Source organism: Microtus oregoni, unplaced genomic scaffold, assembly GCF_018167655.1.
Source record: "Microtus oregoni isolate MIOR12 unplaced genomic scaffold, Mior012 000038F_ref0000394, whole genome shotgun sequence".
NCBI classification, from domain to species: Eukaryota; Metazoa; Chordata; class Mammalia; order Rodentia; family Cricetidae; genus Microtus; species Microtus oregoni.
In genome coordinates this window covers 24688122-24712823 of record NW_024543097.1, presented here as the reverse complement: position 1 = coordinate 24712823, position 24702 = coordinate 24688122, and the positions used below count along the sequence as shown (strand labels likewise).

At 47.7% G+C, this 24702-nt stretch overlaps 1 protein-coding gene across 1 annotated transcript in view; it reads left to right on the top strand.

The window, feature by feature from the left end:
• LOC121433334 (TRAF3-interacting protein 1) overlaps window positions 1-24702 on the top strand; it is a 48381-nt gene that overhangs the window by 7808 nt on the left and 15871 nt on the right. Inside the window, exons 6-13 of the mRNA XM_041631696.1 lie at window positions 3511-3579; window positions 6591-6666; window positions 17603-17623; window positions 18833-18917; window positions 20242-20325; window positions 20998-21121; window positions 21332-21368; window positions 23241-23314. Coding sequence (XP_041487630.1) covers window positions 3511-3579; window positions 6591-6666; window positions 17603-17623; window positions 18833-18917; window positions 20242-20325; window positions 20998-21121; window positions 21332-21368; window positions 23241-23314 — 570 coding nt within the window. The remainder of the gene's footprint in view (window positions 1-3510; window positions 3580-6590; window positions 6667-17602; window positions 17624-18832; window positions 18918-20241; window positions 20326-20997; window positions 21122-21331; window positions 21369-23240; window positions 23315-24702) is intronic.

Below are 24702 nucleotides of genomic sequence, written 5' to 3'. Positions count from 1 at the left end.
GTAGGAGCCCTGGGGCCTGAAGGGGGCATTACATCCCCTGGTGCCGGAGTTACTGGAGGTTCTGAGCTGCTTGTGGATGCTGGGAAATGAACCCAAGTTCTCTGCAGGAGGAGTCAGCTCTCGTAATCCAAGCCCCGAGGCCCACTCAGGGAGAGAGTGGCGTGCTCCCTAACACAGCATCTGCCCTCCTTTTGCTTTTTTTTTTAATATATATATATTTATTTATTATGTATACAGTATTCTGTCTGTATATCTGCAGGCCAGAAGAGGGCACCAGATCTCATTACAGATGGTTGTGAGCCACCATGTGGTTGCTGGGAATTGAACTCAGGACCTTTGCAAGAGCAGGCAATGTTCTTAACTGCTGAGCCATCTCTCCAGCCCCTCCTTTTGCTTTTTTAAAGACTTCGTTTTTAAATTTAATTTTAAAAATTTGTGCGGATGCACGTAACATTTGCTGGAGGCACAGGTGGTTGTGAGCCACCTGATGTGTGGGTGCTGAGAATCGAACTCTGCGTCTCTGCAAGCGTTAGCAAGGACTGCTGAGCCATCTTGCTGCTGCTGAACCTGTCATCCTAGGAAATTTGGCACTGAGTTGTAGCTGTCTTTGGTTCCTTGTAGTAATTCAAAGAGATACCAGTTTTGTGTCAGGTGTCTTTCTTAAATTTTTTTAAAAATTTATTTATGCTTTATTAATTGCTTAGTATGGTGCATGAAGTGGTTGTAAAGGTGGGTGTGTCCATGCCACAGTGTAGAGGCCAGGGGACAACTTTATGGAGTTGGTTCTCCTAACCTTTTTTTTTTTTCGAGACAGGGTTTCTCTGTAGCTTTGGTGCCTGTCCTGGAACTAGCTCTTGTAGACCAGGCTGGCCTCGAACTCTCAGAGAGTCACCTGCCTCTGCCTCCCGAGTGCTGGGATTAAAGGCATGCGCCACCACCGCCCGGCTGGTTCTCCTAACCTTTATGCTGGCTTTTGGAGATCTAACTTAAGGTGCTGGGTTTGCATGGAAAATGCTTTTACACACTGAACTGTCTCACTGGCCTAGTTTTTAAAAAAAACTTTAAATGTTTTTGTTACTTATTAATAGTAGTTCAACCATTTAACTCAGCATTATTCAGGAAGTTTTCAAACATTGAAAGTACCCTTGAGCACATACTCTGGGCGGTACTTCTGCTCACCATTGAATTCCTGGTCTAGTTGAGTGCTGGCACGTAGTAGGTGTATAGTAGACCTTAGGTGAAGGAAGGAGTCAGGCATCAGGCAGGGGATAGAAGGCTCTTCCGATCTTGAATCTTTGGATGGTGCTGATGAGTTCATAGCAGCTTTTGGAGTGTCTGGGAATTCAGAGAGGGAGCCAGGAAACACTGCTGCCAAATGTCTCCTGTCCTCAGAGTATAGCATTTGACAGTTCCCTGCTGGGCCTATGGAGAAAGCCCCTGCCTGACAGTGAGCTGGTGTGCTGTTGGCCTTGCTTTATCTCACTAGACGATCCCAAGGTCCCTTGTCTGCTGCTGTTTGCAAATTGTGTCATTCGCCACATATCCAGGTGTGGTCTCCCCTGGAGTGTGGACATGACTGAGCTTATCAAGGATTCAAGTTAATTTCAAAGTTTCTTTACGCATTATAATTGTCTTAAGACTCCATTTTCCTGTACTTCCTCTTTAATGACATTTTCAGGTAAAATTGAGGTTGGCTAGGAAACTGTCCTGTTTCTCATGGCTTTGTGAATGCAGGTGCCTAGTTAGTTCTCTCCGCGCTGTGACAAATAGCTCACAAGAGAAGGTTGGGTTTCCTGTTGTGGCTCCAGGGTGTAGTCTGTCCCGACAGAGAGGACTCGACAGCAGGCCCCGGAGAATGGAGTCCCAGAGCAGTTTGCCTTCTCTCATAATTATTTTGGGACCCCAACCCGTGAGTGATGCTGCCCATGGTCTGCAGGTCTTCCCAGTTCAGTTAAATCTAGGTCATCCTTCATTGCATGTCCAGAGAACCCTCTCACAGGTGGCTAGAGCCCAGTGTGCTTGAAGCATCCTAGAGAGGCTGAGAGTCTGTCTGCTTGCAGCTGTTGACCAGAGGGCAGCCAAGATGTAGGCTGGCCCAAAACCAACCTGTGGCTGTCATCTTGCTCTGTGCTGCAGCAAGGTGACTGTCTGGGAGAGGAGTGGACCAGCTGTGCCGGTGTCCTGGGACTGCCTGTCTGGGTGTCAGCGTGTTCCCTTTTCTAGATCTGGTGTGGTGAGGCTGTGTCACTTTGTCGGTAATTGTGTTTAGTGTTCTGCTGGGCACTTACTTGGGTGTTTGCTATTTAAGTCACATTTTAACTTCCCACACACATCCCAGAGTAACGTACCCAGTGTCATAATGTACCCGTGTCATGGTAACCTGGGTTCCTTGATGACTTTGGGAAATGAGCTGTTTCCTCTCATTACCTCTTGTTAGTGGCCTAAGGAAGTACTTTTCACTGAGCTGAGTTTTGAGAGGCACAGGTGTATTCTGCTGTTTTCCAACTATGCGAGGCAGTCCCTCACACAAACAGCCTTCCTCGGCCTGACTCCAGATCAAGCATCCACACGTCCTGCTCACTGAAGCTGCTGCTGTTCCAGATAGGAGGGTTTGTGTAAGAGCCAAACGCAAGTGATGGTTTCGTTTCAAAGGATGGAAAACCACAGTCAAGTGAAGTTTAGTTTGCTGAGATCTGGTGTTTCTGTTCTCCTTGCTCTTCTGCTATTGATCTGGGGGTGCCTTTATTGTGCTTTGGGGGTCTGGGAAGCCAACAGTGAAGTTTCCTGTGGCTAGAAGTGCTATGCAGATGTGACACCCCTCACAAAGGACCCTCTGGGGTTTTGCTGCAGCCACTCCTACTCTGGCCAGTTCCCAGGCTCTTAGATTACTGTCTAGAAGGAGGAGATGTTCTCAGGCTGCCTGGTGGACTTCTGTGAAGAAAGGTGCAAAGGTGTGCAGTCAGCGGGGCTCGAGGGTGGCATTAGAGCCTAATTGCTGGCTCAGTCTTTGCTGGGGCCTGGCCACCATCTCTGCCTCTCTGAGGCTAGAAGCTATGGCTGTGAAGGTTGAGGCTGACCTGAATTCAGCAATTACTAATGATTCTGTTCTCAGAGAGCTAGTTTAAGGAGTAAGATGGAATTTACAGTACTCACTTGGTTCCCGACAGCTTTTTCACTGTAGCTGTGAGGAGTCCTTCCATTCTGCAGCTACTCCATTATCAGGAGACACCCAGAAGACAGGAGTGGGTTTACAGTCACGTCACCCCTCACTGCTGGATCCCAGGTGTCCTGTGTGATTTCTTGAGAGGCCCTACCTACCCGAGGGTGTCTCTAGATCTCTGCAGTTTTCTTGGAAGACTCTGGAACTTCTTGGTAGAATAACATGGTTCTCAAACCTGGAGCGGCAATGTGTTCCTATGTCTTGTGTGTTCCTCCGTGCCATGTGCTGTATTTCGGCACTTTGCTTTTCATTGTTAATATTACAGATTTTAACAGTTCTTCTTTTTATAGTCAGCAAGCTCAGGGGAGATGCCTAAAAAGTCAGATGGATCCTTCAAAGATGCCAAAGCAGAGATGGAGGTAACGTTTACAAACCGGACTTTCTGTCTGTTCATGTTTGCTTTTCTGTTGCCACGCTAAAACACTGAGCCAAACCTACCCGGGGGAGGTAAAGGTTCGTGTGGTGTATACTCCCACATCCCAGCCTATCATCAGAGGAAGCCTGGAGGCAGGACTGCAGCAGAGAGCAAAGGAACACCGCACACTGCCTTGCTCCCAGACTCGGTCGGCTTCTCTATAGTCTGGGCCCGCCTGCTGGGGATGGCACTGCGCATGTCAGCAGTCCAGAAGGTACCCCACAGACATGCTCCCAGACCTGATGGTGCTTCTTTCTGTCTTTGCTTTTTTGAGACAGGGTTTCTCTGTGTAGTGCTGGCTGTCCTGGAACTTGTTCTGTAGACTTAGCTGACCTCAAACTCAGAGAGCAGCCTGTCTTTGCTTCCTGAGTGCTGGGAGGAGAGATTTGCACCGTTACACCTGGCTCTTGATGGAAGCAATTATTTTTATTTATTTATTTATTGAGCTCTACATTTTTCTCTGCTCCCCTCTGTACCTCTCCCCTTCCTCCTCCCCGCTCCAGCCCTCTCCCAAGGTCCCCATGCTCCCAGTTTACTCAGGAGATCTTGTCTTTTTCTATTTCCCATGTAGATTAGATCTATGTAAGTCTCTCTTAGTGTCCTCATTGTTGTCTAAGTTCTCTGGGATTGTGGTTTGTAGGCTGGTTTTCTTTGCTTTATGTTTAAAAACCACCTATGAGTGAGTACATATGATAATTGTCTTTCTGTGACTGGGTCACCTCACTCAGATGGAAGCGATTCTTAAACTGAGGCTTCCTTTTCTCTAGTTTTTCTAGTATGTGGAAAGTTGACAATAAAAGCCAATATGTATGTGTGAGTGTGTGCACATGTGTGTGTGTGTGTATGTGAAGCATGTGTATGCGTGCATGCATGTATGTGTGTGAGGCATGTATGCATGCATGCATGTGTATACATGTATGCAAAATGTGTATGTTGTGTGTGCATGCATGTGCATGTGTGTGTGTGTGTGAGTGTAGCCATTTGTCTGCCATGATGTGTGTGTGGAGACTGGAGGACACTCTTGGTGTCAGTCCTCTCTTCCACCTCTTTTGAGACAGGATCTTTGCTGTTTTTCTGGTTTATGCCCCAGGCTAACTGGGCCATGTTTCCTGGGGTTCTCCTGTCTTCACCTTTCATCTCTCTGTAAGAACAGATGGATTATAGACACATGTGCCATGCATCCACCTTTTGTGTGGATTCTGAAGTTCCAAACTCAGGCCTTTCTGCTTGCGTGATGTTTTAGTTACTTTTCTGATGCTGCGATGAAAATCCCCTGACAAAAGCAACTTCAGGGAGAAAGGGTTTAATTTGACTCACAGTCTGTCATAGCAAGGAAGACATAACCACAGGAGCTTAGGGATCTGATCAGTTTCCAGCCAGTGACTGGTCCCACCAACAGTGAGGTGGGGGTGTCTTTCCATCTCATTAATCTACCCAAGGTGACCCCACAGACACGCCCAGAAGCCCAATTCCCAGGTGGTTGCGGATCTATCAGGTTGGCAAACTGAGCTGAAGGGTCATTGGCAGCCGGCACTCTAACCCACTGAGTCATCTTCCTAGCCCCCGAGGAACAGTTTTAAGAGATGTCGGTTTAGACTTGCATCGAAGCTGTGGAGTGCTCTGTCCTCTCTGGTCTGCTGGGCTTGGGTGGAGAGGGTGTGTTTAATACCTGTTGTGCCACCTGCGGTGTGCCTGGCTTATCACCTGCTGGGCAGGTGGAATGGCGTTCTGTGGGCCCTTCGAGGTTTATGCACATCTTTGCATGAAAAGGCTAGTATGTGTAGTTCATCTGGGGGAGATGGTGGAGGTGGCTTCTAGGGACAGCCAGGTAGAGGGATCCATCTAAGCTTTGCCTGGTGAATTTCAGACCCTACAATGTTTCTTCTGTAGCTGATCCATAATCAGTGTCATCCCTTTGCAGGCCATCTTGGTCTGCTTGGGGAGGCTGGATTCATCATAGGGTTTTTTTTTTTTTTTTTTTTTTTTGAGACAGGGTTTCTCTGTAGCTTTGGTACTTGCCCTAGAACTAGCTCTTGTAGACCAGGCTGGCCTCAAACTCACAGAGATCCGCCTGCCTCTGCCTTCCGAGTGCTAGGATTAAAGGTGTGCACCACCACCACCCAGCTTCATCATAGGTGTTGAGGAACTATTGAAGAGTTGAAACCAACTTCCATAATTCATCTTGAAGTATTCAGAACCAGGAGATGCAGGAAACTATAGCAGGGCTGGGGAGGCCATGGGGCTATTTGGGGATGAGAGTGGCAGACTGTGCTAGGCAAGGCGGGGGTGGGGAGGTTGGGGGAGGAGAAGGTAGAGAGAATGAAGAAGGAGGAGGGGTGAAGGTTTGAGAGGAGGAGGGAGGGAGGAACTGAGGGAGAGGGCTGTACTGTGTTCTCTCTGACACCCCCCCCCTTTTAATCTGATTATTGTTTTTGTTTTTAAACCATGCGAGAAGGTTTTACTTACAGAGTTCTGTACAAATCCATTACCGTAATTGAGTGCGGTCATGTACCGTGTGTGACCTCTTGGCCAGTAATGGGCTGCATCTAAGAAGGGGGCCCTGCAAAGCTATATTGCTGATTAACCCTGTGACATCTTAGCCTGTGCAGATGCTACCCCCTGAGGTGATGAGCCTCTGAGGAAATCACCTGCTGCGCAGCACAGTGGACAAGTGTCTTGTCCTTCAGCCTGGGACTGTGTAGCAGCAGAGGTAGACTCCCCATAGGCACATCTCACAGTATTTCCCAGTCAGTGGTGCAGAAGGATCTACATGCAGGGCGAGGAGGTTTAGCTCTACTTCTCACTTCAGGTTCGAGGCTATAGTCACATGGGCTGGTGTGGTCCCTCAGGCCAAAGATGTGTCCCGTTACACTCTTCCAGCAGAGCGTGAAAAGTAAGTTCTGATAGAATCGATGTGCAATGTGCCAAGTAATTCCTTTCCTTCTCTCCTTTAAGGCTGAGGTTTCTGCGGGAGCATCCAGGTCCTTGCCATTAAAAGCATCAAAACGGCGATCCAAGAATTCACTGGAAGGTACTGCAAAGTTGCCTGTGCACATAGCTGGGATGGAGGCCGGCCTTTGTGTTTGGCCAGGGGGTATTAGAAGGGAGCCTTGGGGAGCAGCACTGCCACACCCGGGAAGGGGGTGTAGACGCTGAAACTGGAGATTGTGGCGTCTGCACATATCCACAGAGGGGTGTGTGTATATATATACATGCAAGCTCGTGCTGCCCAGGGCAGGAGAACCTATTGAACTCTGATGGGTGCGTTGAACTTCCTTTCAGAATTACTTGTCAGCCATCTCGGTCTCATTGGCTCTTCTGCTCTGGTAGAAAGAGTTTAACCCTGTTGCAGATCAGACACAGAGAGCCCCCAGGCAGATGCTGTTGCACTTAAAGAAGGACTCTTGTTGAGAAATGGCCTCACAGGCCTGGACTGGGATTTGCTTAGCAGACAGGACAGGAGAGCTTGGGGATCCTGGGACAGCCGCTAGTGTTGGAGGCTTACGAACTTCACTGAAGTACGAAGTGGCTTTGGCTGAGCAATAATAGTTTTGGAAGAATTACCTTCTTTCTAGCCTGTGACGTCATAAGTAGCAGGAGTATGGTGGTTGGGGTTTTCACTCAGCAGTGACGCCTCGCCTAGTTGTCATGTTGTGGTGACATTTTATGCTAAAAGCCTTTTCCTATGTGTGCCGTCTGTGGCAGAAGCCCACAGGGACAGTTGATGGTAAAAGGGCAAGGGTGATGTTAGGCCTTAGCCACAGGGCTCCATGGACAGACACTTCCTTCATCCCTTCCCAGTGCTTCAGAGCTTTCCAGATGTTCCAGGTAAATGTGGGGATGTAATTCCTAGTGAGACTGCATTTTCCCATGGTGGTAACTTTTTGGTGGCTCTGGCACACCTCCGTCAGTGGCCTGACTCCTCCGGAGTGCAGTGCTGGTGGTCGTTGGCACTCACTCCTTGTTAGGATGACTGTAGTGTTTAAATGTTCTCTTCTGGTTTCTTAGTTCTTTTCCCCTTGGTTTGGTTTCTGACTTTCTAAGCACTTAATATTTTAGCTACTTGAAGTTCTTGGAATGTGTCTAGAGGTTTGAGACATGAAGATTGATTTTATAGACATTTTTGCTATTTAGTCTTTTAAGTAAATTCCTCATTGTAACTGACGGTCTGACTGACGCTCTGGGTTGTTAGGATGGCATCCTGATGAACTGCCCTTCCCTGGTCTCTGGGACACGTGTCTACTACCTGCCTTCTGCTGTTGCTATTTTAAAAGAAGTTTTATTTAAATTGTACTGTTTTGATTTGTTTATCTTTATAAATTAAAAAAAATTGTTTTGAGACGAAGTCTCACAGTATAGCTCTGGCTGGTCTTGAACTCAGAGATTCCTCTACCTTTGGCTCCTTACTGCTGGGATTAAAGGTGTGTACCACCATGCCTGGGGTGTTTTATTTTGTTTTTTTCTTCAGTTAAATTTCTTCCAGATAAATGAATTTAAATCACTCTATCACTTATGCTTACCCCGCAGCCAGGAAGTAGGTAGACTAACTCATCATGACTTATGTTAGCTGTGTTTTCATAGTTTGGGAAGTCCTGGCTGTGTGTGTGGTGTGCTGGAGAGTCTTTCACTTGAGGCAATTGGTGAAACCTTGTATTGTTTTAATTTTATTTTTGGGAGCCCTGTTTTCCTCCTCATCCTGCTTTTTCTTGGTGGTTTTGTTTGAGACAGGGTCTTACTAGGTATCCAGCCTCAAACACACTTCGTAGCCCAGCAGGCTGCCTCAGCCTCCTGAGAGCGAGCATACATTCCACACTCTCTTTTCCAATACCTGTTCCTTTGTCAGTGCTTAGTGACACGGTCTCTCTTTTCCTTTTCCTCACCCTACTCTGGGTCTCCTCTCTTCTATGATCCTCAAGAGAATTTGCCATCAGGGACTTGCAAGAATTCTGACTGTGAGCTTCACTGAGCCGGCAGCAGCTTGGTTGATTTTTAGCTGCCCAGCCTCACTGGCCAGGCACTGACTCACCAGAGGCCCTTCCCTCAGCAAGGTTGGCACCACACCAGACATTCTGTCTTTCTTGAGTGGGTCATCATTTGAGCAAATGTCCTGACTCAAAGGTGCCTAGGACACAGGGCTTGGGTGTTTGGTTCACAGGGTGAGCTTTGCATGTACTACAAAGAACAAAGGATTCAGGAATGAATAGACTCTTAGGCTCTTCTGGAATCACTGTAGCACTTAAGAAACATATGAGAATATGACACTTTTACTTATTCCGAAACAGTTCAAAATATATATGTGTGTGTATATACATACATATATCTGCATATATTCATATATCTGTATATTCAGAACTTACTGAATTCATCTTAGTTCCTTTGCTTGGTAACCGCAGCATTTGTAAGTTTAACACTTATTTCTATTGTGCGATTTCATGTCAGGAAGAAGGGCCTCTAGAGCCAGTGAACATAGCCTTTCCCCTGAAAAAGAACATAATGCTTCCTTCCATAAAGCTAAGAAGGACCATAGCATGAAGCAGCTTGGTAAGATCACTCGAGCAGTAGTGAAGCTGGGAGGGCGTGTCTGTGCGGAATAGTCAGTGTCTGGTCCTTTGTTCTGAGTGATTTCTGACCACAGAGGGTGGCCACCCAGTGCCTGCTCCTGTATGATATCAGGCCTCATCTCCAGAGTGTTTCCCGGGTTCCAGTAGATGGGGAAGGACTGTGGGCTCTGCCAGGCTGCCACAGTGAGCTGCCACATCCAGCTTTATGTCAGTCTTGGACTAAAGTTGCCCATCTGAACCTTCCTTTCTCTCCTGTGCAGAATCTAAAGTATAAAGAGCCTGCTGGAATGCAAACCTGTGTAAGGGAAGGAAGAGGAACCCAAGAGAAGCAGGAATGAGGGACTCAGGCAGGAAGAGCCTCAGGGAGCCAGGGCATCAGCTCAGAGCTGCCTGGGGAGAAATAGGCCTTGTAGCAGGCCCCAGGAGAGACTGAACTGCTGCAGGCGTGCCCATGTGGCAGAAGCCCAGCAGTAGACTGGAGTGGAGAGAGGGCCCACATCAGCTGGCAGGACCCTGAGAAACTGTCCTCTTGACTGTATGGGCTGCAGGTGTGTGCAAAAGGCCTGGGTGGATTTTATACAGGGTAAGGATGAGATTTGGCTCTGGAGGGTGGGAGTGGAGGCCAGAAAACATTAGAGTTTGTAGCGTTGAGAGATGGTGGTGCGTGATGAAATAATGGCGGCACAGCCCCAGAGCCATGGTGGGAGCAGGTAGGAGTCAGGGATTCGGCAGTACATATGATGGATTGGATATCACTAGTTAGAGAAGAAAGGACCCAAAGGGAAGACCCACCTGGGAGACTTGGGGCACAGGTGCTGGTTGGTGGGTTAGATGGCAGCAATCAAGTTTGCGATGTCTGAAGCAAGCGGAGGTGCGCATGTGTGCGTGCACAGACTGTGAGTCAGTTAGAGCGTGGAGACCACAGATGAGTGCTCTTAGTCTGCAGTGCTGGCCACAGTGCAGCTTTAGATAGTCCTGAGCCCAGATGCATGGAGGAGCAGAGGAAAGGTGGAGAGGGTATCCTGAGTGCCAAAGGAAGGACATTGGAGGGGACTTTAGTCTCCTAAGGGGTGCCAGGTCCAGCTGAGAGTTGAACACTGGACACGACAGTCTATTGGTGACCTTGGTAGTAGGCCCTGTAAACCCCAACTAAAGCAGCCCAAATACAAACGCCTCTCAGCATTTTAATCTGCTGTTAACTGTTTTATGTCAGGAAGGAAAGAGGATAATATTTCAGCTAAGATTTTAGACTCCATAGTGTCGGGACTAAATGATGAACCAGATCAGAAAGCGACAGCTTCAGAAATAGGTAAGAGAAATGCACCCTTCAGTTTGACTCCTCTGGTTTTGATACAAACAGTTCCACGTCGGTAGCACTGTTAAGAGAGACCGTACTTCAGTCTAAATTCTTTATGATTTTGGTACAAAATATTTACGTGTCAGTGTAGCCATGGATTATTTTTATTCTAAGCACTTTAATTCTCACCATAGTTTCCTCCTATGTACTGAGGGTCAAATATGACTTACCTTCCAGTTTGATTTAATTTGCTAAGTTACATGATAATTTTCTTAAGCAGGCATGAAGTAAATCTTTAAGGCCTCCCCCCCCCACCAATATGTCCGTTCTTTTGAGACAGCATCTCATTCTATAGCCCAGGATGGTCTCAAACTCAGTGATTTTCCTATCTTAGATGCTGGGATTACAGATGTGTGTCACACTTAGCTACATGCCTTTCTGTATATTACATACACATGCTAATACACATATTTGACAGGCATGATGTATGTGCATAACATGTAAGGTGTAGGTCAAGACATTTTGCTCATCTTTTTGTTTTGTTTTGGTTTTTTTTTTTTTTGGTTTTTCGAGACAGGGTTTCGCTGTGGCTTTGGAGCCTGTCCTGCAACTAGCTCTGTAGACCAGGCTGGTCTCGAACTCACAGAGACCCTGGTTTTCCTGGAATTCCCTCTTATAGACCAGGCTGGCCTCAGACTCAGAGATCCACCTGCCTCTACCTCCTGAGTGCCACCGCCACCCTTCCCTTGCCCATCTTGGTGCTGAAGTTCAGTGAGATAGTGTGGTGGCTCCGTAGAGTTACAGTTTATATCCCACCAGCTCTCCTTTGTTTCATTCACAATTCTCTACCATTAAGGCTTTAACAGGTGGGTCAGTGAGCTGGCTCAGCAGGCAAAGATGCCTTCCGCCATTCCTGGCAACCCGAGTTTGGTCCCTGAAACCCACATGGTAGAAGGAGAGAACTGGCCCCCACAGGTCATCCTTTGACCTCCACATGCGTGCTGTGGCCCCCACACGTACACATATGCACACGCCACACTCTAAATGTGTAAATTTTTTGAGGCCTTAAAGAGCATGTCTGCAGGCATTGTGACAGTCATTACAGTTAAAGCTGGAGAGGGACAGAGTGTGCAAGGTCCCACTCACTGCCAGCACTCTAGTTTCCTGAGCTCTAAAGCACATTGTTTAGAACTAGAATCTTTAGACACAGAATCCTTGAATTGCACTCAACACCAATTTTGATTTTAGGAGAAGATAACATTTTTCTGGGTTTAGCCTGCCTCATACCTCCCAGATTTTGTACAGTTTGTTTTTCTTTTGTGTGTATTGTCTGTATATGTGCACATGTGTGCTTGTGGAGGGCAGAGGTCCACATTTGAGTATCTCCTGCTGCCTTTTCCCTCTTTTTTGACTTATTTTTATTTTTGTGTGTATTGGTGTTTTGCCTGCACGTATGTCTGTGAGGGTGTCGGATCCCTTGGAACTGGAGTCACAGACAGCTGTGAGCTGCCATGTGGGAGCTGGGAATTGAACCCAGGTCCTCTGGGAGAGCAGCCAGTGCTCTTAACTGTTGAGCCAGCTCTCCAGCCTCTTTATTCCTTGTTTTTGAAACAGGGTCTTCATTTCTTTCAGACTGGTTGGCCAGGAGGCCAGTACATCCCTGGTACTGGGATTATGGGAATGTGCCACCTTCCCTGGCTTTTTATGTAGGTTGTAGGTATCCAGGCTCAGGCTTGCATAGTGTGCAGCAAACAGTACAATTCTAAAAATATAGATGGCTGGCTTATCTGTGCATGGGGACCTCTTGGAACTCACATCGTTAAGAGGGATGTTTGGACCATTCTGTTCCCTTATTGGTGAGAAGATGCAATGGGAAAGTCATCTGTGGCTTCCCCAGGCTGCCAGTCTTGGTTGGTCAGATGCAAGACTCTAAACTGGGGCAGTCAGTGCTCTTACTGGCACTGTAACCCCATCTTGTAATAATGTTTATTTTGTAAAGAGCTTTTCCCATCTGTCGATGCGAATGTGAGAGCCAGGAGGGCGTCTTTGCCTGTTGAGCTGTGACTCCTCACCCAAGACCAGTGGATGACCCCCACTTCTTCTGCTTACCCCCCTGGCTTGGAGCAAGCTGTCAGGTGGTTCCCTGAGCCATGATCTTGAGCCTTGGTGTTCCTCATTGCTTTGGGTCTGGAGAAAGCTGCTCTCAGAGTGAGATGTAATCTATTTAAGACTGACAGCTCAGCGGGACTGTTGATTTAAAATAAATAGAAGCCATTCTTAGGCTTATATTGAACAGTTTATGAATCTTTATCTACAGGTGTGAAATCATAAGTTCTGTCCTTAAGAAGGGGGGTCAGGGTGTGGTTCCTATGCTGCCCGTGTGTGGTAGGGTTGATACTGTGGATTTAGATAGCAGTGGTCAGCAGCAGAGCCCTGGTGTGGAGGTGCCCCAGGCATCTCTTCCCCAACCTGTCTGCTACACAAGCCAGGAGCTAGCTCTGTGCCACCTGCCTGGTTGCCATCACGGTCACTAGCGTTGTCTTCCAGCACAGTTGTTTTGGAATTGAGAATTTACCAGCAGCTGTGGATTCTTCAGTGCCTTGCATGGATATGATTTCCAGATCCAATGTCCCGATGTCAGCTGTCCTTTCCCTGTGACAGACTTTTATTCCTAGTTCTTCAGAGAGGAACTTAGTCCAGGCTGGCTGGGGACTCAAGATCCTTCTGCTTCTGCCTGCAGGAGCTGGAATGGCAGGTGTGCCAACATGCTTGCCTGTGTTTTCAAAGAAAGCCGCCAGCTGCTGGCTGGCCGGTTCATGCACATGACAGTTCTGCTGTGGCATGCCAGAAGGGAGTGGATGGGTTTTGTTCCCATTTCGCTTCTTCAGGTGTGTTGAGCTCACCAGGAGTCTACCCATGAGTACCTGCTTCCGGCGTACTTGCTGTAGTGCGAGCTTGCACCATGTGTGCTGGTCTCTCTAGTTGCACATTTCCTGTTTTTTCTGGCGCATTAAGCCATCGTTTATTTTGCTCACTTTACCTCACTCATTTTGTTTCATTGCTATTATCAAAAATACAGCAAAGTACAGCAGTGCAGCTCACCCAGTGCCTAGTGAAGTTTAAACCCTTTATGCTTGCTTTACCTTAGCTGTGGATTTTTAGGAACGGTTACAATGTACAATAAAAACATCGTGATAATTTTCTGTAAACACTTCAGGATGCAGCTCCCAAATCCAGCACGACAAAATAGACATTCTCTGACATAACAACTTTGGACAGATTTATTTTCTGATTATCATTTAAAATCCAAGCTGTGTTCTAATATTTTAAAAATTATTTTCCACTGTTTGAAAATGTGGTTATGTAATCAGATTTAACAGCAGCCCAGCATGCTAGCTAACACCTGTGCAGAACCACTAATACAGCATTGGAGTAGTAAAGACTGTTAAGAACACCGGGAGAGTGCGGCTGTAAGCCTGACTGGAGCTGAGTCCGCAGGACCAGTGGAGAGAACTGACTCCAGAAGGTCTCTGACTGCCACGTGCTTGCCCACACCCGTGGGTTACATCTCTATCTCTCACCCAAATGATAAATACAATTTAAAAATCTAAAGAGGGCCAGTGGAAGCTGAGCATAATGGTGACTGCTTGTAATCCCATCACTTGGTGGAGGAAGCAGGAGGATCTGGAGTTCAAGGCGACCTTGGCTGCACCTTGAGTTCAGGGGCAATGTGGGCTACAGGAAGCAAACTTGTGTCTTAAAAACAAAGCAAAATAACCACTCCAAAAACAGTGAAAGCAAACAAACAAAACCAGTGGAGCTTGAGAAGGGTAAGATTCTAAAGTGTCTGAGCTGAGAGGTAAGATGCTGGCCTAGAACATACCAGGCGAGGCCAAGCCTGGATCCCACCACCACCCCCAAAATCAATAAACTAATAAAGGCAGGCAGACAGACAGAACAGAGCCCCGGCACAGTGGGCTTCCCATAGACAGACAGCGGTGTATTTGCACTTTTCACTGTGATGCTGGGTTTGGTAGACCAGAAATGCTGGCACTTACCAGGGCAGTGAGGCAGCTTGGCCTGAGTGGGGCTGGTGCAGTTGGCAGTCCGTAGCCGCAGAGCTTGCTTGCTCTTAGGTCTTAGAATTTCATGCTCACTCTTTGGCTGTGCTCTATGAAATGTGTGTAGTTAGTTCTTGGTCACTTCATTCAGACTATTAGGGTAGTATTTTTTGTTTGTTTTGTTTTTGTTTTTCAAGACAGGGTTTTTCTATAGCTTTGGAGCCTATAGCTCATGTAGACCAGGCTGGCCAGATTGAATGGTTTTAAGAAGTTACACAGTTGGGTTTTAGGAAGCAGACTGTTTTCAGGGGCCCTTGATGGGTCAGTTTCAGAGTTGCGCCCGCTGCCATGCACAGTCTGCTCTCTGAGCCCCTCTCTCACCCTTTTGTTTTTAATATGGGAAGTATTTACTTCACACTATGACCTTTTCCCATTTTTAAGACTTGAACATTAGTGATCAACTGACAGTATCTGGGACTCTTTAGTGTGTTGAGGGATGTGTACCACGACACATTTGCTCTTTCTTTCTTGATGTGCTGGCTGTGCGAAGCTTGTCTCTCAGGCCTGGCTGGTGGGAGGTGGTATAAGTGGTTCTAGGGTGGGGAGGTAGGGCCAGTTTGCTTGAGTGGGGCGTTCCCTGATCCCAGCTGACCTGAGGTCCAGGCCACGCTCACATCCCAGAGCCGCATGTTCTCAGAAGCCACCCTGTTGTCCTTGGCATGTGGCAGGTGTGAAAACACAGACGTGCAAGTGCTGGGCAGGCCGTTAGTCTCTAGCCCTGCAGGGCGCAGTCTCGTGCCCAGCTTTGAACTCTTTGTGTCAGGATCTCAGAAGCCAATACTAACTGAACTAGTATTTCAGATGATAACTCAGCTAGTCTATGGCGGGAGAGCGCTGAGCCAGAGCCAGCAGTAAAGCAGAAAGGTAAGAACGACCCCTTCACAGCTCTTGGTGGGAGGAAACTAAGTGGCATAGAGGAAGCCAGCTGCCAGGCGCTGGTGTCCTCTCAGGGGACGGCCCGGGCTGAGTATACCCTCATGTGGCAAGGGAGGCGCGCCTGTCTTCCCCATAAAACAAGGTCATTGCTTGGTAACACAAGCAGGAGTGTCATGGGCCTAGTGTGGAGTGGTGGCATTTGTGACACCGACGGTGTCATGAATGATCTCTAAAACAGGTTCCAGGGCCACTGGTCAGAGCTCTGCAGGCCATTCCTGTTCAGAGGACATTAGACCCAAAACTGTGGCTGCTGCCTGGTCCTCTTCTGTGGTTCCTGCAGTCTCCAGGTGCACCTTTGGGGGACTGCAAGGGAATAGCCCTCGGTTTGTTCCTGAAGCCTGGGGACCTCCAGCAGGCTGGGCTTGTGCTGGGGCTGCCATGGTGGGGACAATGGTTGTCAGCTAGGTTAAATGCAGAATATTTGTCTGAGAGCAAATATATATCAGGACCAAGGCAGGAAATGCATGGGAGAGAGAGTAGGGCCACAGGGGCCACCTGTCCTGGCATTGGTACAGGAACTGAGGTGAGGCTGTGAACATAGGGGTAAACAACTGCACAGGAAGTGATGGAAGGAGAGGGAGGGGAGAGCCTGAGGTGACCTGGGAAACAGGAGATCCTACCAGCCTTCCTGACAGGAAGTGCTGAGTTGGCTGGCCTGGTGTAGCAGAAGTATGCAAAGCAAGATGTAGGCCTAGGAAGGAGAGGGTGCAGCCAGGTTCTTCCCGACTTCAGGTGGCCTTGTTAGAAAGGTTAGGCTTTGGTGTGGAGCGGTGGGAGACAGTGATATTTTTGGTGATTTCAAAGGCCCTGTGTTGATTTAGGCTTGGAGAGAGGGGCAGAAGTGAGCAGAGCACAGCGCAGCCTGCAGGAGGCGCTGGGTCTGTGGGCATCTGAGGACCTGAGGGTCCAAGTGCCTGCTTCTGGGAGTCCCGCATGCCTGTCGCTTGTTCTGGGTCCCCACTGCTGTTTCTTACTGTCCTTCTGTCTGGAGTCCCTACTGTCTAATCCTGACCACTTCCCACTCTGTGCTGTGACACTGGGGTTTCCTGGGGCCACAGAGAAAAGATCCTAGGTCATCTCCCCTTTTTGTGGCCCCAAGACCTCTTGTCTCCCTAAGATTACTTTGTCCAGGAACTCTGCTGTAGCGCTCATGTTCAGGTCAGATTCCAGGGGCCATCACCCCATGCCCACACGTGGGTCCTCACCTTGTGCCTGTGAGGACAGGACTGCTCTTGTAGAGAAGGGCACATGTGAATGTGTATTGCTTTCCCCAGCCAAGGTGCCCCAGCCCTCACCGTGTGGACCTTGTGTAAAGGTGTTCCTGGGTGTGACCCAAGGATTATGTGCCTTCAGTTCTTTTGTCTGGTGGTGCTGGGATTGGAACCCAGGGATGTATAGTTGTTTGGCAAGCTCTGCCACCTTCTGCATCTCCAGCCCACAGCTTGGGTTTGAGTTAACCCTGTGGGGACCTTAGACTTAACGGGCCGTGTTTGTGCCCAGAGCGCAACACTTGAAGAGAAAGGACCCTGGGTGAAGGTGCAGTCTAGGCTGCAGGAAGCTGGTCCATTAGGGAGGGCTGGGCTGCTGGTCCTGCTGGCCCCGAGCTGTCACAGCAGCTTGTTTCTCATGGCTTTGTGACTTCAGGATTTGTGTCACTTAGTTCTGTGGCACAGTTTCTTCACAGTCCCATTCCTTCTTTCCCATCTGGTTTTTTAAGACAGGGTTTCTCTGTGTAGCCTTGGCTGTCCTGGAACTCATTCTGTAGACCAGGCTGGCATTGAACTCAGAGATCCGCCTGCCTCTGCCTCCTGAGTGGTGGGAGTAAAGGCGTGTGCCACCACTGCCCAGCCACAATCTTGTTTAATGTGCAGTGTTGTGGTTCTTCTGACCACAGCAGACTGGTGGTGAAAAAATGCTAGAGAAGCGCCCAGAGGACCCTGTCCCTAGCAGGTTCCCAGTTATTGGAGGTGTATTGTCTCTGACTGCTCAGTGATTCACTGTGCTGTGCTTCCCGTACACGAAGGCTAATTTTCTGACGCTCTTCTCTTCTAGGTGACTCTCCCAGTGACGCAGGTGAGAGCGGTTCTGATGTATTTGGTATTGTCATGTGTGTGTGCAGAGTCAATATGAGCTCTTATTTCTGTGCTTATAAAATATACCAGTGAAATACTAAGGAAATATACCATATGAATTTGAATTTATGTTAATTGGCTGTGTTTTAAGTTTCAGTCTTAGATTGGATTATACATGTTTGTTTTTTGTTTGTTTGGTTTTTTGAGACAAGGTTTCTCTGTGTATCCTTGGCTGGCTTGGAACTTGCTCTGAAGACCAGGCTGGCCTCAAATTCACAGAGATTCACCTACCTCTGTATGTTCATGTATTTTAATCTTGAAAAGGCCACATTTCAGGGTTCTTTTCAGAGTATAAAGTTTATTTCTAATGTTCAAATTCGAATTTACATTTACTTTTTTCTAAAGTATAAATTTCTTTTACTTTGAATACTAGAATAAATCCCATTGTCCTAGTAGTTTGGGCTTGTAACTTGTGGGCTTAATCTTTTTATTAAAATGGAAAATCTGTGTTTTAGCTAAGTGGTCCTGCATGCTCTTATAACACTCATGAAGCAGAGGCAGGTAGAGCTCTATGAGTTTAAGGCCACCCTAGTCTATATAGAGAGAACTAGCCCCTTTGTGGTTACATGGCGAGACTTTGTCTCGTAAACAAAACAAACTATTTCCTGACTATGAAAAGAATATAGCAGCTACTATAGATAAATTAGAAATGCAGATCAGGGCAATGAAACGCAAGGCACTTGGTGACTGCGTCTTTTACAACTGAGCCTCACACGCTTCTAGGGCCCCCAATGTGTGTGACTTTGATGTCTGTCACTACTCTGTGGTTAATTAGATGTTAGGATGAGTCCAGCCTGTGAGCGGACTGTGATTGGCTGAGCGATTGACTGTCTAGGTGTGCTGATTCATTCCTGGTGTTAAGTTGTTGCCTGGATCCATCCAGCCCTTGAGTTTTACTCTTTGATTAGTTGGCCAGTTTGCATTAACAGAGCTTGCGTATGCGCATGCCCCGGATGTCTGATTTAGATGTCAAACCCCTTCTGTTTGTCTTCACCAGTGATGGATAAAGAGTTCATTGAAATTTTCAGTCATTTGATTGATGCCTTTTTAAATATTTATATTTGAATTAGTTGGTATTTATATTTGAGTAAATTTTTTTTGTTACTGTTGAATTCTTTTTGAATTGCTGATTGGATTGTCACCTGTTCAGAAGGAGAAGCTGGACCTGCTGGCCAAGATAAGCCCGAGGTGTCAGAGAATGCCGAAGTCCCCAGTGAACTTTCCTCCAATCTCAGGTGTGTCCTTCCCCAGTGCTTGGAATTGTGACCACTCCTAGGATGAGCTGTGGTGCTTCCTGCCATAGCTTCTGCTGCATCAACACTGTGCTGCACCGTAGCTTCTGCTGCTCCAACACTGCTACACCGTAGCTTCTGCTGCACCAGCACTGTGCTGCACCGTAGCTTCTGCTGCACCGACACTGTGCTGCACCGTAGCTTCTGCTGCACCAACACTGCTACACCGTAGCTTCTGCTGCACCAACACTGCTACACCGTAGCTTCTGCTGCACCAACACTGCTACACCGTAGCTTCTGCTGCACCCGACACTGCTACACCGTAGCTTCTGCTGCACCCGACACTGTGCTGCACCGTAGCTTCTGCTGCACCAACACTGCTACACCGTAGCTTCTGCTGCACCAACACTGTGCTGCACCGTAGCTTCTGCTGCACCAACACTGCTACACCGTAGCTTCTGCTGCACCGACACTGTGCTACACCGTAGCTTCTGCTGCATCAGCACTGTGCTACACCGTAGCTTCTGCTGCACCAACACTGCTACACCGTAGCTTCTGCTGCACCGACACTGTGCTACACCGTAGCTTCTGCTGCATCAGCACTGCTACACCGTAGCTTCTGCTGCACCAACACTGCTACACCGTAGCTTCTGCTGCACCGACACTGTGCTACACCGTAGCTTCTGCTGCATCAGCACTGTGCTACACCGTAGCTTCTGCTGCACCAACACTGCTACACCGTAGCTTCTGCTGCACCGTAGCTTCTGCTGCACCAACACTGCTGCACCGTAGCTTCTGCTGCACCAACACTGCTGCACCGTAGCTTCTGCTGCACCGACACTGTGCTACACCGTAGCTTCTGCTGCATCAGCACTGTGCTGCACCGTAGCTTCTGCTGCACCAACACTGCTACACCGTAGCTTCTGCTGCACCAACACTGTGCTGCACCGTAGCTTCTGCTGCATCAACACTGTGCTGCACCGTAGCTTCTGCTGCACCAACACTGTGCTGCACCGTAGCTTCTGCTGCATCCAGCACTTGTGTGATGTCATAGTTATCTGTACACAGTAAGCGAAAACTACTTGTATAGTTTTCTTGTACCTGGGTTACATGACCATGTTTGGAACATTGTAGCAGTTTGGAGAAGTCTCTAGTAATGGCGAATGTCTGTGATGCTCTGACGGATGGCAGCTCGTCTGCAGAGTGTGACTGACTGTCATGCTAACAGTGGCATTGGAATGAGTACTAATGTTAACCTAAGTTTTTACTTTGTCCACTGTGAGATGATTGTGTGTTTCATGTCTTATTTTTTCCTTCCAATACTTAGAAGAATACCTCGGCCTGGGAGTGCACGACCAGCACCTCCCAGGGTCAAACGACAAGAGAGCACTGAGACCTTGGTAGGAGACAGGTGAGGCTGCCGGGCTGCGAGGTTTTAGAGAACTTGACCCGTGTTCTCTAGTGTGTGGGCCCTGGGATGCAGGGGTCTTGAGCCTGTGCTGAGAGACTAGGTGGGGTTGTAGGAGGCAGTGCTGGGAAAACTAGCTTTAGAGGAAAGGTGGGGTTAGGTCATTGCCTTAAGCCACAGAGCAGCATGCATTCCAGACTGGCAAAAGAGAGAAGTGTGTGTGTTCACGGGCTCTTGCTGGGTTGTGTTTGTCTGACCTCTAGATAGAAGCATAAAAAGAGAGAAGAGTTGAAGGCCTAATTGCACAAAGTTAGAAACAAAAGGGGTTCCCAGAGCTGAACATGCCAGAAGGGTAATGGATATGGTGGCTGGGCCTGGAGAAGCTGCCCTGTGAAGAGAAGTCCTGGCTCAGTGTGGCCTGAAGGGTCACACGTGCCATCCTGTGTCTATCTTAGAGCCAATGTCAGGGAACAAGGAGTCCCAAGAGCCTTTGTGGAGCGGAAGGACCAGCAAGGCTGGGGCCGAGGGCTGGAGTGGCAGCTGGAGGCTTTGGGTGGTGAAAGGTGGCGTTCTCCCTGTCCCCACTGTTTCCTGAATGCTTCCAGATGCCTGGGGCTGATGACAGCTGGTGGCTGAAGGGCCGCTTCTAATGTCAGTGACTCTTGTCCTGCTTAGGTCAGGAAATGGTAAGACTGTCTCCAATGTGATCATCGACTCACAGAATTCTGACAACGAGGATGATGAGCAGTTTGTGGTGGAGGCCGCCCCTCAGCTTGCAGAAATGTCAGAAATTGAAATGGTTAGTTCACCAGAGGGTCCTGTTTTCAGTAAATATAGTTAGAAATTAGGACTTCAGCTTTCAGTTTATGTAGATACAGTTTTTTCCCCTAATTTTTTAGTAAGCTGTCTTATTTCTTTAGGTTTTTTTCTGGTTTACATTTGATTGATTGTTTGTTTGTTTAATGACTTTGAAACTCAGCACACCTGATCTTTCTCCTTTTCTGCTCAGGTGCAGGCAGGGGACCTGGAGGATGAGGAGAAGCACGGTGAGTGCTCTCACAGAGATGCAAGTGGCCATCCTGTGCCTAGCTGTGTTCTAGGGTGGGCATTGTTGCTGCCACCATGCGGACCTGTAGTATGGGCTCTGGTCACAATGCAATCATGTTTTTTCTGCCCAAGAAATTAATGCCTGTATACACACATAACACACATAAATTTTCCTGAGAATTGAGTTTGCTATGTAGCCCAGGCTGCCTGGAACTCTCCATCCTCCTTTCTCAGCTCCTAAGTGCTGGAATTATAAGCATGTGCTACCATACCTAACTCAGTTTCATTTTCTATTCATATAAAATATTCCCATAGCTTTAAGGTTAAATGCACACAGCGAAATGCGTTAAGAAGTAGAAGTTTGTTGTTTGTTTTTTTCGCTGTTGTTGTTTGAGGCAGGGGCCCATTGTGTGGCTCTGGCTGGCCTAGAACTGACCGTGGGGACCACTTTTGACCATCCTCTGCCTCTGCCTCATGATCACTGAGATTATAAGTGTACACCGCCCTATCCAGCACTGAGGTGTAAGACCTTAGATCTTGTTCTTTCTTCCTGTACTCCCCCTAGGTGCAGGTAAAAATATGAGTATTATTTCCATTTTAAAAAAGCGTGCGTGCGTGTGTGTGTGTGTGTGTGTGTGTGTGTATGTGTATGAACTTGATAGTCTGCTGACTTTCATTCCAGCACAGAGGCCCAGTTTTGGCCTCTTTTCATAGTGGTGTGTTATATACCATGTGAGTCATACTTCATCAGCTCAGTCTCATTGAAACATATTTAGGTTAAAAAAAAAAGCTTTTTTGTTTGTATTTTTTTGAGACAGGATTTCTCTGTGAAACAGCCATGGGTATCCAGGAACTTACTTTGTAGACCAGGCTGACCTTGAATTTACAGAGATCCACTTGCCTCTGCCTCCCAAGTGCTGGGATTAGAGGTGTGCACTATCACTGCCTAGCAAAAAAACAACAGAACACCCCAAAACACTTTTAAGTATAATATTTTATTAATTGTTTGAGAGTTTCATGAAATGTATTTTGATTAGTTGTGAGTTTGTGCGTTAGCCACCATCCACTGCACAAAGAAGCTTCCCTGATGAAGTCTGAGGGCTGACTGTGGGTAGAGACTTCTTTGATGAGGTCTGAGGGCTGATTGTGGATAGAAGCTTCCCTTATGAAGTCTGAGGGCTGATTGTGGGTGGAGATACAAATTAGAGGGCAGTTTGATGCTCTGTCCAGTTAGCAGAAGAGGAAGAATTCTCTCCTGGGACTGATGAACTTTCCAACCATCAGGGCTTGGCCAGTTTTCTTCTGTGAAATAGGTCTTCAATTCAACCAGAAAGTGGCTGTCACCTCCGTAGCATTTGTGCCAGGCTTGCCCCGTGGTGGCCCGTGCCGCACCGGTCCTTGTGGCTCACAGGGTAGGCAGTCAGTCACACTGCTGATGACACCGCCCCCTGCAGCCCACATGGCACAGTAAAGCAGTATTTCCTAAGCTATTTACACCATGGAGAATTCTAAAATGACTTTAGTCTTCTTGCCTAATCTAAAAGAAACAGCAGCTCTGAGGAGCCATTAGAACTGCTCTGTTTGCAATGGTTAGTTACATTTAGGGTGTAAATCCACATTTCTTCTTAACTTGTGGAAGAAGAAAAAAAATCTATTTATTTGTAAAACTCCTCTGTGACACTTTGTGACTAGCCTCTGCCAGCAGCAGGTGGCACTGTGTTCTCTTTTAGCGCACAATAGGAAGGCATTTTGATATGGAAAGAGAAAGGATGAAAATTCAGCCCTTTGTCCGTCTTTCCAGTGAGGTCTAAGAATAATAAGTCGCTTCTTGGGGGAATAAGCTTAGATTGAAAACTTCTGATTTTTAACAGGTGGGCTTGTGAAAAAGATCTTGGAGACGAAGAAGGATTATGAGAAACTGCAGCCGTCCAAGCCTGGCGAGAAGGTAAGGAGCAGGGCTGACCTGGACATTTGAAAACTCCTTTAGCTATCACGGTGGTGAACAGATGTGAAATCAGTGATCTTGTTCATGTGCATAAATGCCCTCCCCCGCCCCAACAGCTGACGTCTAGAGAGCGTCTGTCTGTGGGTGCTGCTGTGGACTGTCCTGCCTGTGGTGTGAGGCAGCAGCTGCATGGGTAGGCTGTTCTGCTTCCACTCCACAGCTTCCCTTCTGGCCTGGCCTGCTCATTCTCCCTGGCACTTGTGAGGAGAGGACAGGCTGACCACTGACCCTGGTCATTGCAAATTAAGAGCTGGGGGTTTCCAGGCCTGGTTCTTACTGTGAGTTGAGTTCTATGTTTGTGTGACTCCTAGGATCTTTCTTACTGGTGTGTGTGTGTTTTAAACTGTTTATGATACAGTCCTGTCTGTCATCAACCTCCAGCAAGGTCAGAGGTGAACACGTGAAAGCTCCCACAAAAGAAGGGCTAAGTCCCATTAGTAAGAGGATAGAACACTAAAATACCTTGACTGAGTTTTGGTGCCTGCGGTGGTTTGAATGCGAATGTCCCCTGTTGTCTCTGACACATGGATACTTGATGCTCAGGTGATGGCACTGTTTCAGGAGGTTTAGGAGGTGCGGCCTTGCTGGAGGAAGTGTGTCACTGGGAGGCAGGCTTGGGTGGTTTAAAGACTTGCCCCATCGCTCATTTGCTCTTTCTGCTTCCTGCTTGGTGGTTCAAGATGTAAGCGCTCAGCTTCCTCCTCCTGCTGTCATGTGTTCACAGCGCCATCATGGACTCTGGACCTTTGGGCCCAAATAAATTGTCCTTCCTTTGATAAGCTGCGCTGGCCATGGCATTTTGTCACAGCAGTGGAGAAGGAACTAGTGAAGTATGGAAGCCTTTCCCTCTCCGGAGCTTTGGGGATTTGAACTTGCTGCTGTGGCTGCCTCCCATCATCACCCTTGCCCTTTGATGTCTTCTTGTTATTGTTGTGCTTTCCTGGATATGATGTATATATTATATGTAATGCCTGTCTATATTGTGGTTGCTTGCTTGGGATCAAGCTTTGAGTCTCCCTATATATAATCTTTCCAGTCTGTTACTTACCTAACTTCGTGCTAAAGAAGTCCTATTTTTCATTGTTTAAATTGTTTTAAAAGTTCTCTGTTGTGATACAGGCTTGAGCTCTTCTCTGCACCCAGCATGCTGTATTTTATATCAGTCCTACCTGCTGCCAGATCTTCATGGTCTTCTTTCTTATATCAGTTCTGTCTGCTGTAAAGTAGTCAGTCATGTTACTCTTTCTTGTACCTGAAGCATCTGCTTCCCCCTCAAATGTCTGTTCAGTCCGGACTCAGTATGCGTGTGGTGATCTAGTTCCCTGCCT